Source organism: Molothrus ater, chromosome 7 (assembly GCF_012460135.2).
Source record: "Molothrus ater isolate BHLD 08-10-18 breed brown headed cowbird chromosome 7, BPBGC_Mater_1.1, whole genome shotgun sequence".
NCBI classification, from domain to species: Eukaryota; Metazoa; Chordata; class Aves; order Passeriformes; family Icteridae; genus Molothrus; species Molothrus ater.
The window spans coordinates 25,994,263-26,006,433 of NC_050484.2; the positions used below are offsets into that span (position 1 = coordinate 25,994,263).

At 37.8% G+C, this 12,171-nt stretch overlaps 1 protein-coding gene across 4 annotated transcripts in view; it reads left to right on the forward strand.

Annotated features, from left to right (window-relative positions):
- Positions 1-12,171, forward strand: part of EPB41L5 (erythrocyte membrane protein band 4.1 like 5) — a 52,217-nt gene that overhangs the window by 16,629 nt on the left and 23,417 nt on the right. For all 4 annotated transcript variants that reach the window (XM_036386483.2, XM_054515362.1, XM_036386482.2 and 1 more), the window contains exons 5-16: positions 1,033-1,111; positions 3,617-3,661; positions 3,968-4,020; positions 5,817-5,937; positions 6,337-6,424; positions 7,056-7,144; positions 7,310-7,379; positions 8,078-8,247; positions 8,709-8,815; positions 9,257-9,284; positions 11,431-11,473; positions 11,771-11,886. In XM_036386483.2, the coding sequence (XP_036242376.1) occupies positions 1,033-1,111; positions 3,617-3,661; positions 3,968-4,020; positions 5,817-5,937; positions 6,337-6,424; positions 7,056-7,144; positions 7,310-7,379; positions 8,078-8,247; positions 8,709-8,815; positions 9,257-9,284; positions 11,431-11,473; positions 11,771-11,886 (1,009 nt within the window). The remainder of the gene's footprint in view (positions 1-1,032; positions 1,112-3,616; positions 3,662-3,967; positions 4,021-5,816; positions 5,938-6,336; positions 6,425-7,055; positions 7,145-7,309; positions 7,380-8,077; positions 8,248-8,708; positions 8,816-9,256; positions 9,285-11,430; positions 11,474-11,770; positions 11,887-12,171) is intronic.

Genomic DNA, 12,171 nt, shown 5'->3' on the forward strand with positions numbered 1-12,171 from the left:
CTATGAGGGAGTGAGGGTGACAAGTGACAAAAGCCCAGCATGGTGCTACTGATTGTTTAATGGCATCTTCCCTCTGTAGCTCATACTACCTTATTTTAATGTTCTTAATTAAAGATGTTATGGGCACATTAATTATAGTTGAAGTGGAGTCAAGGCAGCTGAAGATGTTCTAGGGTTATGGAGCATTTTCCTGGCTGTAGGAAAACTTGTCTTGGAACCTCATGCATGGGGCAGTCCTGCATGCTTGAATCTGTGTCCAGTCCACCAAGTCCTCCTCACCTGCTGCACAAGGCTTCAGTGTGGCCTGGTTGTGGCAGTGATGTGTGCCTGGTGAAGATGTTGTTTAGCAGTTTCCTTGCTCTGCTCTGTGGGAAGTCTTCAGGGATTTGTGGTGTTGTTTTCATACAAGAGAGGTTTTGGAAGCAGTGAGAGGGAGAAAATTCCTCCTGTCAAATGCAAGAATCAGCAGAGTGATGCACATTTTTAAAGAGCTATTAATCCACCCTTTTGCTGAATTAACTCTTTGGTTTCCAGAAGAGATGTTTCTTCTGTAGAAGGGTCTCTTAAATTCCCACAAAGTATGTCTAAACTTTTGTGGAATAGAAGGGCCTGAGTTGTCAGCAGTGAGTATTTCCCAGAGCCCTGGGAAGGTGTTGCAGAGACCAAGTGTGCCTGAAGGTTTAGTCAACTGTAGAGCCAAGATGCTTAGCTTTTGTTGTGATGGATAGAGCTCTTAAATATAACAATTAACCTGGATTCACATGCTCTTGGCAGGAAGAATCACATTAAAGTGATATGATCATTGGCTTGTCTTGTAACACATAAAACTGTTTGTGTGCATATTTAAGTGTCCTTTCACCCTGATGTTCCTCATGGATTTCCCTGGCATAAAGGAATTCCTGTCTTAAGACCTTGTGTAGAACATAGCCAACCAATTTCAGTCAAGTTTTGTGATGTGATTCTGTGTAATAAATAAATAACCTGTCTCATCCTGTAACTGTACTGCTGTCTTGCATGAATTCTGCTTTGCAGTTGGCCCCCCATATTGTCTGCATTTTCGTGTAAAGTTTTACTCATCAGAGCCCAACAATCTACGTGAAGAGCTAACAAGGTAAGAGGGATTTTGTGTGTGAGAGGGGACCCAAATAAGGCCAGGGAAATGTTTTCCATAGGATTTATTTAAACAATTTGGAAAATTCTTTAAAACTGCTTACTTACTTTACTTTCTGTAAATATAGTTTTCTTTTTGTAAAGTGGCTATTTTGTGTGTGGAAATAAATGTGCTGTGACACAGAGAGATCTAAATATTTATATATTACTTAATGCACCATTTTTCATTAGGCAATTTTGGCAACTGATCTGAGTAGCTTATACACGATGGACAGAGGTTTTCACTGAAGAGAACAGACATCATTCCTCTGTCTTTTTTTTTTTCTTAAGCTGTTCGTTTGAACTGCATGCAAGCATCCTGTCTCCAGGCAGAAAAGCATTGAATTGCAAGTTAGAGGTTCTCTTTGAAAAAAGGAATTTCAGTTAGCATTTCATTGCACGTGTGGTCCTCAAAGAGCTTATGGAAAGGGAAAGTAGTATTTTACTGCCATGTTGAGCTGAGTTAACACTACTAGAGGTGTAGGTTTGTAGTATCAGGTGAGCAGCAGTTCCTCTTGATTAAAGCATTTCACAAATCCATTCATAGAACTGCATTTCTGAATGGGCTGAGACAAGGAGGGGAGCTTTGAAAAAGAGCACAACCTACCACCTGTCAGGAGTATAAATCTGTTGTAAGAGACAGCACTTCCTTGCGTTGTTACTGCTGCTGATCCCTTTTGGAGAGTAAACAAAGTTATGTTTTCGTGATAGCTGTAGACATTTCATACCTCAGCCATTTGTAAGGGTGTGAAGTGCATTTGTTTGTTGTTCAGGTTTATGTCTGTGTGGATCTTCAATCTGCACTTTAGCCAAATCCCTTGGAGTGCTACCAGGAAGATTATAGTAGCATTACTCCTTCCAGCCATATGTACCCTGTGCAGCTTCATATTTACATGTGGTAACATAATGTGGTAACTGCTGCTTTTTAATGCTTTCCCGCTGATCTGGGAAGAATGTTTTACCTCCCCATACATGTTCCTGAATAATCATTTAACTGTCTTTAAAACCAGCAACTGCATACAAAATTCAGACCTGTATCTGTATCTACTACTATGGAACGTTTTCGTCCATTTTGACTTGAGTTCTGCCAGTCAGACCTTGCTGTGCAGGTTTTAGCCAGGCAGACCTGAAACCTGAGGGCTTTTAAACACTGTCTGCCTGCTTAGCTAATCCTCCAGAACAGGAGAGCAGCAAGTTGTCCTTCTGTCTTGAGACAGCGTGACACCTTGAAATAGCAGAAGCAGTGCTTTGCTGTGGGTTATAGGTGTCACTGGCAGGGGCTTTCCCAGGGTTCTACCTTTAAACAGCAGGACACCCAGCTGGAGCTGTTCAGCTTCCACAGGTGCAGCTTGCTCGTGTTCTCAGCCAGTGGTCATGTAGCACAGCACGGGAAGTGCTTGAATTGTGTGGAAGTGTTATGTGGCTGATAAGCACAGACTGGTCACACCCACTACACACTGGAGGCCTGTGTTCATTTTCATATCTGAGGTCAGTACCAACCAAATTTATTCCCCGTGCAGAGACTAGTGTTCAAAAGGTTTAGGTTAATAAATGATTTGGCAAAGTATTTGTGGAGTTCTGTGAAACCTGTAGGAAAAACACCTGCACCTGTTTTGTGTCTGTGTATGAAAGAGTGAGGAGACACAGGCACATGTTGAAGCAGAAGTTATGTGTAAGGTTTCTCTACTAGAAACCTCTACTAGAGGTTTCTCTAGGAATCTCTACTAGAAGGAATCTCTGCTAGAATTCAGACTGAATACCATGGTGGATGCCAATGTTTTATACTTGATCAGAGCTCTTCTCTTGATAAAGGAAAGCTGTGTACCATAATGGAGCAAAGGGCTGCTCTTCAGAGGTATTGGATCAGAATAATTGGTATTGCACACCAAAGGGATTCTTACTCAATATTTGCCCCATTTCTAAGCAAAAAGAGTAGAGGATATGCAAGGCAGTGTAGGAAAGCTGGCTCTGAAGGGTAAACAAGTTGAAAAGGCTGCAGCCTGCTATTTATTTTTAGTTACTTTGCAGTCAGCATTCCAGGTTAGATTTTAACTAAGCAATCCATAGTAGAAATATTTTTTTTCAAGACTTAAAAATAACCATTCTTTTATGGGGTTGGTATGTGTATGAATAATGAAGGAAATGTGTAAGATGCAATTTGTTCTTTGCTCAAGTAGAATCAGAAGAGAAAAAAAAATAGTTACCTCAGTACCCTGTTTATTTTTCCATGCAACACTGTAGTTCAGCTTTTGACAGCTTGTACTTTTGGGTTTGCTTCATTTGAAATGCCTGCAAAACACACAAACCCAACTGATGAAGCCTTGAGAGGTAACAGTGCCGTTTCTTTCATCTTGGAAACCCATATTAAGAGTAGAAAACATTTTTATTTGTCAAGCTCTTACTCCTGTTGACTAAGTGACACATTAGCACTATTACTCAATGACTTATTTCTTATTTAATCCTACAGGTATTTATTTGTTCTGCAGCTGAAACTCGATATTCTTAATGGAAAGTAAGCAGCCTTTTAAACCATTACAGTGTGTTTAGCATAGAGTTTCTTACATTTATATTTGAATAATTAATACGTTTTGCTTAATAGTGTAATTTTTTTTTCTCTAAAATACTATTTTCTATGCATGAATATCAGGAGAGGAATGCTTAAATAATGTATTGCTTATCTCCTGATAATTTTCTGAAAACCTACCAATACTTTTAAATTTTCCTATCCCAGACATTTGCAGTTTCTTACTGTCAGTTACATAAGTTGTCTGCTAATGGTGTCAGTTCAGTTTTTAACAGTGCATTTCTCTTTTGGCAGATTGGAATGTCCTTTTGACACTGCTGTCCAGTTGGCAGCTTATAACATGCAAGGTGAGTAGATGCAAGAAGGGAAGGGTGAAGTTGCACAAACAGTTTTGTGTAGACTCTTATTAATTGTTTAAAAAAGTCTGTCCTTGTTATGTCCATAAAATAGACTCTGCCCAGCCATTAGTGATCCTGTGTGAAGTGCAGATCTTTTAGATTGTACTTGTGCTTGAGAGTATGTACAGAAAATTACTGAGTTCCTCAGGAAACAACAAGGAGGTTCTGAACATAAGCAGCTTTGCCCTAAAGTTGTTTTCTCAGGTGCTTATGTACAAATCTGTCCACTTTCACAGAAGATACGAGGCCTGCAGCCTTCCTGAATCACTTTGGTGTAGTAACACAGCTCACTTCTTTTTCATCATATAGATTCTGTCAAGTGTTGTCTTTGTTGTCAGATACATCACATAAAAATGGGTTTTGTTTGCACTGTGTATAAAATAGCAGCTTTTGATTTCATCTTATTTGTAGAACATCTAATGCCCTATGTCTCCTGCTTGTACTTGAGCATTCCAGGTTGCCAGGTTGAGCTGCACTTGTTAGGATTTCAGATTCTTCTTTGGCCACAAGATGTGACATACTCTTTTTTCCTCAGCTATACAGCACTGTGTTTGAATCATTTGAGATTTTGTTAATTAGCTGTCTTTAACTTTTGATTCCAGATGAGAATGTGTTGTTTGCATGAGGGTGTGATGTTAACAAATGTGGAGTTTCCTATGGTTTCAAGCAGAGGAGCTCACAAAAGAAAGAGGGGAGGCTTGAAGTGTTAGAAATGCCTGCTATAGTAGGCTTTTGGGTCCTTATTTGAGGGTATAGATATATGGATATATGTCCTTATTCAAGCCAATTGATGTGCCATGTGTTTGAGCCACACAAATTCTCCACACAACATTTATCTCATGAATCTGCTGTACTTACTCTGCATGAGGTAGGACTAAGTCACTGAAATTTGTCTCTTACAAGTATTTTTCAAAACACTTTCTTCTTTTCATGCAGGAAGTGCTAATGGCCCTAAATCATGTGTAGGTATGAGAGTTGGGACTAAACTGTGAAGACACTTGCCTTTTCAACCTGCTCTTTTGTGTGGAAGGAAAGCAGTTAGAATACATTCCACACTTAAAAATATTAGCATTGTTAGAGCCTTAAGATACAGGTTCAGTAAATAAGATTTTGGAAGAACAAAGTGATTTAATTAGGCCATATATCCACTGCTTTTTGTGGTGGTCTTTTCTTTCCTCTCTCCACAATGAGGCCTGTAGCAGGGCTTTAATCTTACTGTCTGACAGCTGTGTACTTTTATTTAAATCAGCTGGAACCTAAGCTGGCTTTGACAGCATTCCTTTGAACAGAGGCAGGCATTTTAGTGGGAGTAAATTATTATAGAACTACAGACTTCCTCAGTCAGCATTAAAAAAAAAAAAGAAAAAGGAGGGGGTAAAAAGACTGTTATTATGCTTGCAGCATTCAGAACCCAAGAAATGGAGTTTTCTATCAGTAAAATAGAAAATGGTACATTTTTGTAAAGGTTTCTAATTGTCAATTTCAGCATTTAGATATTTATCTGTCTTTAAAACCAGACTTGTTAGCATCTGTGGGAGATGGAGTTGTATTTTTGATGTGGCAAGCCCTTTGACTGGTATGTTCTTGTATGTTTTCTACATAGCATCTCTGGATGTAGGAGAAAGACCACAAAAAGAAATTTAATATTTTAGACAAACTAGAAAAGTGTGCAGAAATTCTTCTGTCTGCAGAAATTTGCACTGTGTTTGTTGAGAACAGTGCCTGACAGTGTTGTTCTTTTGTAGCTGAACTTGGAGACTATGATCCCGCTGAACACGTCCCTGAGCTGGTGTCCGAGTTCAGATTTGTTCCCACTCAGACTGAAGAGATGGAATTAGCTGTTTTTGAGAAGTGGAAGGAATGCAGGTACTAGATCTTCCAGTTTGTACTCAATGCTGTTTGCACTGATTTTTCTGAGAAGATAATCTATTAAAAAGATACTGCTGATGCTTCTTCTGTGGCCTTGTTCAGAAATAGAATTTTAATATGGCTCTGTCCTATTTTGTAAAAGAATATAATGTGATAAATTAAGCTTTTCAAAGGTCTGAGTAAAATGATGAGATACAAAATCTTGAAAAACAGTAATTTTTGCAGCAGCACTTTCAGATTAAAACTTTAAAAAGTGACCTTGATCTTCAATAAAGTGAACAGGTGTCACCAGTGTTTACATTTTTCACAACTTTCAGGAAGTTCTTTTCCTCTTTCCTCATTTACCGGTTTTTCCTTTCTGTGCTTTTTTACCTAACAGCAAAAATTTTATTTCAGGGGCCAAACACCAGCACAGGCTGAAACTAACTACTTAAACAAAGCTAAGTGGCTGGAAATGTATGGTGTAGACATGCACATAGTCAAGGTATGTTTAACCACAGCATGGTGACCTTTGGAAATGATAGTGTTAGTTTTGTGTTGCATTTCAACACTGGTTCTGCTTTGAGGGGGGAAAGAAAAGGAATATTGTTCTCCTGCAATCCATGTAATAAGTGAGCTGGCTTTGTGTCAACATTCCACTCTTTGGTATATGTGTCTAGAAGGTATAACTTGAGTCTAAGCATATCTGCTGTATGTTAAATGTGTGATTGATGTGGAAGTAATACTACAGTTTGTATTTAGACTTAGGAATTCTGTGAAAAATCACAGTAATTCAAATTTGCTGGGGTGTAGTCAGCTACCAGCTGAAGAACTACAAATAAGCATAGATCTCCTGTGGAGACACAAGTGCAGCAAATGCATAAAGGTGTCTTTATTACACAGACAGATCTAGAAACTTTAATATTCCTCTTTTGTCAGCCTTATTGAAGGATTGCAAACAAGAAAAATCCATTGCATGAGATCATCAAAATATAAGAATTTTGTTGTATAAGATAGCAGACGTGTGTGTAATTATAACGCTTTGCTTGGACAAACAAATTACATTAATCACTCTAGTAAATTGGATAGAGGGTCAAACACCAAAATGAATCTAATTTTTATTTTGTGTCAATTAGGCAAGAGATGGCAATGATTACAGCCTGGGACTAACACCTACAGGAGTTCTTGTCTTTGAAGGTGACACAAAGATTGGTTTGTTTTTCTGGTAAGCTCTCTGATTGTACTGTTCTCGATTTTGGTTCTTTTTTTTCTTTTATGATAGCAAAAAAAATAAAATTGTTTGGGTTGTGAGAGCACCATGAATATGAGGTACTTTATCAGTAAGTTACTGAAAGTTAGACATAACCTGCAATTTCTGTTCATCTGGCAGGCCAAAGATAACAAGGCTTGACTTCAAGAAGAACAAACTCACTCTGGTTGTTGTGGAAGATGATGAACAGGTAGATAAATATCTGTTTAGTTAAATCTCAGTCTTGATTATACACTGTTAGTGTACATACTCCTAATCTTTCCTTATATTTAAGTTTTAAGAATTAATGTGGATGCCTGAAAGATTTTTGATTGTGGCTTGTGGGGGAAGGACAAAAATGAAGGGACATAAGTAAAAGATAAACTTTTCTGTCATCCATTTTTTAAAAAGAGAATGCCTGGTAAAACTAGAGCAGGTACTTTGAAAACAGCATGCATTGCACAACAAAGTTTTAAAAAAAATTCCACATACCACATTTAGTAGAATGAATTACTTAAGCAGGTTTCAGAATTGTTTCTATGGGGAAGAAATTGCATATACCTGAGACAATTTAAAAAGTGAGCATTGGTAATTTGAGAAGATTAGATTTGGAAATGAAACAGTGTTAGCCTCATGAGCAAGTACCTTCCTGTTGTAATAGTATCTTTAATTTGCAGTTATTCAGAGGTTTGGCTTGTTAAATATATGGACTCCAGACTTTTCCAACTTTAGACTATATAGCACTTGTTCATTATAGCTTCTGCAAATGTTGATTTTCCTGCCTAAAACATTTTTTTTAAATATTTATTAGGAATCATAAAAACCAAATTTTATTTGGCTTGCATGGAATTTTAGCTTGCACTTATTCCAGCCCCTTGTAAGTTGTCAGTGTGCTTTGTGTGCTTTAAGGGAAAGGAGCAGGAGCACACTTTTGTCTTTAGACTGGATCATCCCAAAGCCTGCAAACACTTGTGGAAGTGTGCAGTGGAGCACCACGCCTTCTTCCGGCTCCGGGGGCCTGTCCAGAAAAGCTCCAGTCGGTCTGGCTTCATTCGCCTGGGCTCTCGCTTCCGCTACAGGTCAGTGTCACTGGCACTTGGCACACACCTCCTGGCATTCCTTGCTTTCCTGGAGGCTGGGGTTTAGCCCCATTATCAGCTTTCTCTGTGACTTTTGGCAATATTACTTAAGCTTTATTCTCTCCTAGAATTTTCAGCTTCTCCCAAAATTCGTGCAGTGAGATCACAGAAATATGCAAAGGGCACACATGCTTCTGTCAGCAATTTAGTATTTAAAAAGTTGTTGCTTCTGCCATTTGTCTTGGGGAAATGGGGTGAAGAAGAGAATGTTTCTAAAACTCTTACCCTCTTTTGTGAAAGGTCTTTTGAGGTGTGAAGTTTGGGATGTTTTTTTAGAACTGTCATGAGATAGCTATGAAGTTTAAGTAGAAGTGTGATGTTTTTATGAACATTATCTCTATTCCATCATTAAAAATAAGTGATTTATTTTACTGCTTTGCACTCTTACATGGCATTTTTAGTGGGAAAACAGAATATCAAACCACAAAGACCAACAAAGCCAGGAGATCAGCATCCTTTGAAAGAAGGCCCAGCAAGAGATACTCAAGACGAACTCTGCAAATGAAAGGTAAAAGAACTTCCATTCTGAGAAGTATAATCCAATGTGAGAATCAGGTAATCATCTCCTTTAAAATTTTTGGGTAGGAATTCTCCTGTAGCTGTTTGCCCTTCTCTTGAATTTTCAAAATTAAAATAGTTATAATTTTTTTTTAAATTTTATTTTTAATTTTAATTTTTTTTAATTAAAGCCATATTTGTCTTCAAATACTTGCTTAAATCTGGCTTTGGTTTGCTTTTCAGATTTTTTATTTTATTTTCCAATTTAGATTTTGTTTTTCACACGTAATACACGAGATTTTTGCAACTTTTGCTCTTTTGGTTCAACTTTTGCTCTTTTGGTTGCCTACTTTTCGGCCATGCTAGGCTATTTTTATTAATCATATAATTAATGTTTAACTGGTAACCTAATTATAAATTAAATTTTAATTAATGCTTTATATTTTTGCAGCATACACTGCTAAACCAGAAGAAACAAGGTAAGATGCATTCCAGTGTTTGAATTTCTGTCTTTGGTGTTTGGCACCTGTACTTCAGCACGTGCAGAAGGAGGATATAGTGTTGGACTCTTAACTGTGGTTTTGCTGTGGGTATTGTTTGCTTTATATAAAAGTTAATGTCCAAAGCAAAGCTTCTGTGTTGCTGCACACAGACAATTTTGCCAGACTTGTTTACTAGCTAGCAAAGAAGTTTGTTTATTACTAGCAGTGATTCTTGCTGGATATGAGCTGTAGTTGATGTGCTGCCATGTAAAGAGATCAGGTAAAAGTTTGTGACTGAAATAACTCATTCAGTGAAGGTCAAAAACAGGGAAAAGATAGTAAAATGAGTCTTTTTGAAAGAAGTTGATGGGTTTATATTCTGTGTTACACTTGCATTTATTTTCATGCATGATCAACATTGAAAGGGAAACCTTTTGGTTCTTTATTTCTCTACCAAAAGTTCCTGGATCTGTAGGTTCATAGTTGCTGTTGCAATGTAAATTACTCATATGTATCTGAATCATATGATTTTCATACCCTTCCTTGAGGGAAGAGAGGAAACCAGGTTAAAAGGAGCTGCCTGGTAGTGAAGAAACCTAGGTCACTCAGTTCTGGTTTCTGTCCTTTGCCTTAATAACTTGTGAACACTTCAATGATCAGTTGCAACCAAATTATTTTTTTAAAAGTAGATATTCATAGATACTGAGCACCATGGAATGCCAAAATAACATTTCAGAACAACAGATTTAATGCAGCCCAACATTTTCTGTCTGTAGTAGCAGGGCTGGTTCTTTCATGAGAGCAGAGAAGTCTGGAAGTGGGGGGACAAGGCTGCAGTGTGACTTCCTGAATTGTTTTTAATTTCTATACAGCGGGAAAATACTCTGCAAACCTGGGTGTCATTAAGATCCTCTGCATGCAAAATGTGCCTATTTGATTGGTGCTCTTGTCACACTGTGTTGTCGTGCCCTTCCCTGAGTTTCAGATTGCTTAGGTCATTCTGAGGGTGGGAAGAGAAACTTCATGTGCAGTTTCTCCTCCTGATAAGACTGCAGTCTCCTGATCTGCACTTAGGTGTGGCAGTGTTGTGTCTCCACAGCAAGCTATGCCATTTCTGAAACTCTACACTCCAGTGTTGCTAATTGAAATGCATCATGAAAGATGTATGTTGTTCCCTTCTTTGTGTTAACCCAGCACAGGAGAATGTGCTAGTCAGAAGACACTCCATAATATTTCTGAAAATTCCGGGGTAGCCTCCACATTTGCTCAATAGAGAAAGGGTGAAGGGGGAAACAGGCAAGGAACAGCTTGTTCAGTGTTGACACAATGGTGTTTTAAATAAAATAATTCTAAAGAGTCACTGAAGTAAATACAGAAATCTATTTGAATTGTCAGCTTGCCAGGTTGGATAGCTGTTATCCAGACCATAAATCAGAAAATTAACAGGTCGTAAGAGATGGGAACCTTTTTTAAAGGCTAGAAGTCTGGGGAAAAATTTGCTTTGCATAAAATCTATAATGCATAATTACTGCTTTTAAGTCTCTCAGAAATGTGCAATGTCTCTTGCAGTTGCAGAAATCATCAAGAATAGGGATATGGGTCTTATTTAATTCATCAAATATAGTAAATATTTAATAACATAAAATTATTATTAATGCTATGCTGAGATGCTGTGCATGTAAATTTGAATAGCTGCTTTTAAGTCCTTTAGAGGTTGTATGCAGAAGAAACTCTTTAATTTTTCTGATAAACTCTTGTGATGGTGAAACGTCAAATCAGGAGGGTTCTAGTTATGGAACAAACATAATATCTACAGCGTGTAGGTGAGCTTTTCACAATGTCACATTTTGCTGGGTGTTTTAACTAGAACTGTATCATTTTTGCTTTAGAAGTGCCACATCTTACTGCTGAATCAGGAAGACTTTAAACCAAATGGGTTTAGGAAAGGAAGAGTTAAAAACAGATGAGTTGCAGATAAACTACAGCTTGAACAAAAGAAAACTAACTTGATACCCTTTGTGAAAAGAGATGAGTACTTTGGAAATATCTTAGACTATTTCATTCTGAAAGTCCTTACAGTTCTACCAGCCTGCAAAAGCAGTTTGTTGATCTGATTCAGTTTTAAATTCTTCTTGTCTTTCAGTGCTGCAAACAATGCTGTTATCAGCCAAATTAATGGATCACAAGTAAGAATTCTCATTCTTTCTAAAGGCAATTTTCATGTGTCTCAACAGATTTGAAGATTTTGTTATTTGTTCTTGAAATCCAGTGATTGACCAATTGAATGTTACAGTTAACTATTAACTATGTACAGTGCTGGAAAAGACTGGGCATAGATATCCAATGCTAGGGAGATAAGGGAAGAAAATGGCCTTGCTTTAGCTTTGTGCTTAAGAAGAAGCGTGGATATGTTTTGTTCACTTTAATGTGTCATCACTTCATTAATGTGTGTATAATAACTTGTCTGTATTCTGTCTCTAAAGAGCTGGAATGCAAAGCCAAGCCTACCTGTCCTAACAGCGGTTCCTTCTGCACCAGTCTTAGTGGAAATAGAAAACCTCCCAAGGAGCCCAGGAGCCAGCCAGCAAGATAAGAAGTGGTATGTTAAGCTTTGCTGGGAAATGAATTCTGGTTACTTATGCATGATTCAAGTAGCTTTTCCTTTATCTGTGCTTAAATAAGCTGCCATCCTTGTATCTCTAAAATAAGTTGACAATCAAGTTAGGGATGATGCAGGTGATTTCTTCCTATGAATTGTGAGTGGAGAGGTGAGGACAGCAGGCTTAGTCACTGCCAACCAAAAGAAAATTTCTTCAGGGGTGGGGCTAAAGGATTTAAGGAGGAATAGCATTTTAAAGTCTTGGAGAGAGTTGGGTCCTTCTCT